Source organism: Dendroctonus ponderosae, unplaced genomic scaffold, assembly GCF_020466585.1.
Source record: "Dendroctonus ponderosae isolate FM_Combo_2020 unplaced genomic scaffold, Dpon_F_20191213v2 Dpon_F_20191213_8, whole genome shotgun sequence".
NCBI lineage: Eukaryota > Metazoa > Arthropoda > Insecta > Coleoptera > Curculionidae > Dendroctonus > Dendroctonus ponderosae.
Window position 1 is genome coordinate 244,796 of NW_026019016.1, and position 2,769 is coordinate 247,564.

The window sequence follows — 2,769 nt, forward strand, 5'->3', positions numbered from 1 at the left end:
TTGCCCTTTAGAGAAAAATAACAACTGCCACGCAGAAAAAAGGCAAAGCCGGAAAACGCTCTCACTTAATCTTAGTCCTCACTATATAACTTCACTTTAGAAAAACGATTGAAGATTGAAGTCTCCCCATTTGACTATTGCTAAAACCAGTTCTAAGCAATAAAAAGAATTGTCTAAAACTTACTCGGATAAGCCCTCTATTACTAATCTCAGAACATATATACTATATAAGAAGAAATGTATTGCGAAAAGCTATAATCGCAGTTCAAATAACGCATAACAAGTTTTAAGATTAAACCGTAGATAAGTGTATGTCCACGGCATTTTTCTTTCAGCTCATATGATGAACTTGTATGATCAATCAGTAAATAATACCAGGTTTTTGAACACTTTTGAAAACAATAAATAACAACTACAAAATAATTTTATATGTATTATACACACAAAATAACAATAACATGCAGCAGTAATTTTGTGATACATTCCTTGTCATACATACTGCCATTCTAGTAACTCATAAAAACAGAATCACCTCATGAGCATTTTAAATAACACCCTGTATAGCATGACAAAGAAACGGTGTATGGAGAATTTGAGGATCCAAATTCAAATTTGACATAGCGTGGCATGGCAACGTCGCAAGGATTCTGTTCTGCCGCTTCTTTCTGTCTTATGACTGGGACAGTGTTGCTGATTGATTTTTTAGTTTTTGCGGAAAATTCACAAGGTCAAGCGGATGTTGAGTGCTGCGGTTAATTTTTCGCTAATAATTAGAGAACCGATTGAGCTACGAAGCTGTAGTTTTCAGTGGGAGATTGAGCGGTGAAATGTGCACTTTTTTCTAAAAAACACCAACTTATAAATCGTTCTAGTTTTCACGCAAAATGCGAAGTTAATGCGGGTCTTGCAGGCCGCTCTTAGCCTCTGGCTAAAATTTTAGGAACTCATCGAGCTACAAAGTTCCAGTTTCTATTGCGAGATAAAGCGTTAAAATGCGCACATTTTCATATAAAACAATGTTTCCATTCAAAATGAGAAAATTCGGGACGAGGGTCTCAAAAACCGTTATTAATTTTGCATCATATTTATTCATAACATATTTATAACATTTTCTACGAAAAAAGATAAATTTGTGATAAAAATCAAGTCATTAAGTACGAGTTAATACGAAAAAGTACCGAAGTATAACTTTTTGAAAGAACTGAAATATAATTTCAGATGCTTCAATAATATTTCCATTATCATTCAATCAACAAGATAAAACGCACATGTATTTAATGTTAGTGAAGAGAAGAATTGTGCGTTCAAATCAGCCGTTAAAATATACATCTCAACGCAAAAAGGCCCTTGTAAACTTGCATAACTGGCATTGCTTGAAGGAAAAAATTATTTCAATTCAGTAGTCGATCACCATCCCTGAGAAAACAACTCGACGACTTTCCAAATAATGAAGAGGGTTTTTCTTTCGCTTCATTCAACCTCTGGGCTTATTTTAGGCTGGCAAGTGCCTTTTTACATCTACATCTAAATTAGTATTGATTGAAATCAAATGGGTACTAACATTGCAGGCTCATCGTGATTGCCTTTTTCAGAAGTGAGTCTTCATCGTCGTCTTCTTCGGGAGAACTACTGGAGGCCTGCATGCTCATCCTTAAAGCCTCTTGAAGCGCTCTGAAATGATTCATATAGATAAAACCAACCAGAAAATAGTAATTTAAGACATTTCTTCCACATCTGGACTATCATATTGGCCACTGTCTTGTAAACTAAGCCTCAAGGCCGCTTGAACGTCTGGATCAGTTTCGCTGGAGGAAGACTGAGTTTGAAACACATGCGATCTGGGACTAGAGCAGGATTTAACAGGATTGTTCCTAAGAATATCGTCTGCTGCGCATTCGGGCAATTCTCCAGATACTATAAATATGGAATACCTGCAATAGTCATTGGTTTCGGTACCGCTGAAGAAGCTTCAACTGCTAACTTACCCTTCGTTTCTCAATTGCGCCAAAAATAGTGCCAGGTAAGTGTTGGAAATCAGTTGCGGCTTGGCAAGTAATGAATTCAAATTAAACCACTGATTTCCAATTTTCCTGATGGTACACCAGTGGTCTTTGTAGTTGCAAATGAAGGCTTGCATTTGAGCGGGATTCTCCAGGGCCGCTTTGGCCCGTTCGTCTGTACTGCAATAAGGCACTAACTCAAGACCCCACACTTGCAACGCACTGGTAATGACTTGAACCGAAAAGTATCCACTATCATCCATGTTGGTTGACGGTTGTTGCAGGAATTGCCGGTAATCTTCCGTGTCCATTCCGCCTTCAGCCATCTGTTCTCTTTCCTCTTCATCGAGCCGATTCGCCAACGTTCCTAGTTCAACCGCTGTAAAATAGGGTCCTTGTAAGAGAGAATTGAGGCAGTGTTGAGCGCATAATGATCCATCTTGCTGAAAAATTCCAATACTTGTAGTCATTTCTACTGTTGGGCTGCTTCATTAGCTCCCCGGGTTAGTCAAATTTGCTATTTAGGCCAGGGGCGGATCCAGCTTTAAAGTCAGGGGGGGGGGTTATGTGGAAAAAATACAGTCTTCTGTTATCTATGAAATTAGAAAAATGATCGTCGTTTTGTGCAAGGGTGGCGCAAGATTATTGCAAAAGTTCATGTTTTCCGTCCCGTCTTGCATGTTTCTCGGAAGCAAAATGTGCAAGAACGCTCGTTTTTACATCATTCCAGAGATAACTAAATGGCCTTTATTCGAAGTTTCTCAAGAAC

The 2,769-nt window shown here is 38.4% G+C and overlaps 1 protein-coding gene across 1 annotated transcript; it reads right to left on the reverse strand.

The window, feature by feature from the left end:
* Positions 1–1,068: 1,068 nt before the first annotated feature.
* LOC109544803 (ataxin-3) lies at positions 1,069–2,443 on the reverse strand (the record flags this gene model as incomplete). The annotated part of the gene is given in 3 exon segments (XM_019915152.2): positions 1,069–1,671; positions 1,722–1,931; positions 1,986–2,443. Coding segments are annotated over 3 exon segments (783 nt in total), but the record flags the coding sequence as incomplete, so codon positions are not given.
* Positions 2,444–2,769: the final 326 nt, after the last annotated feature.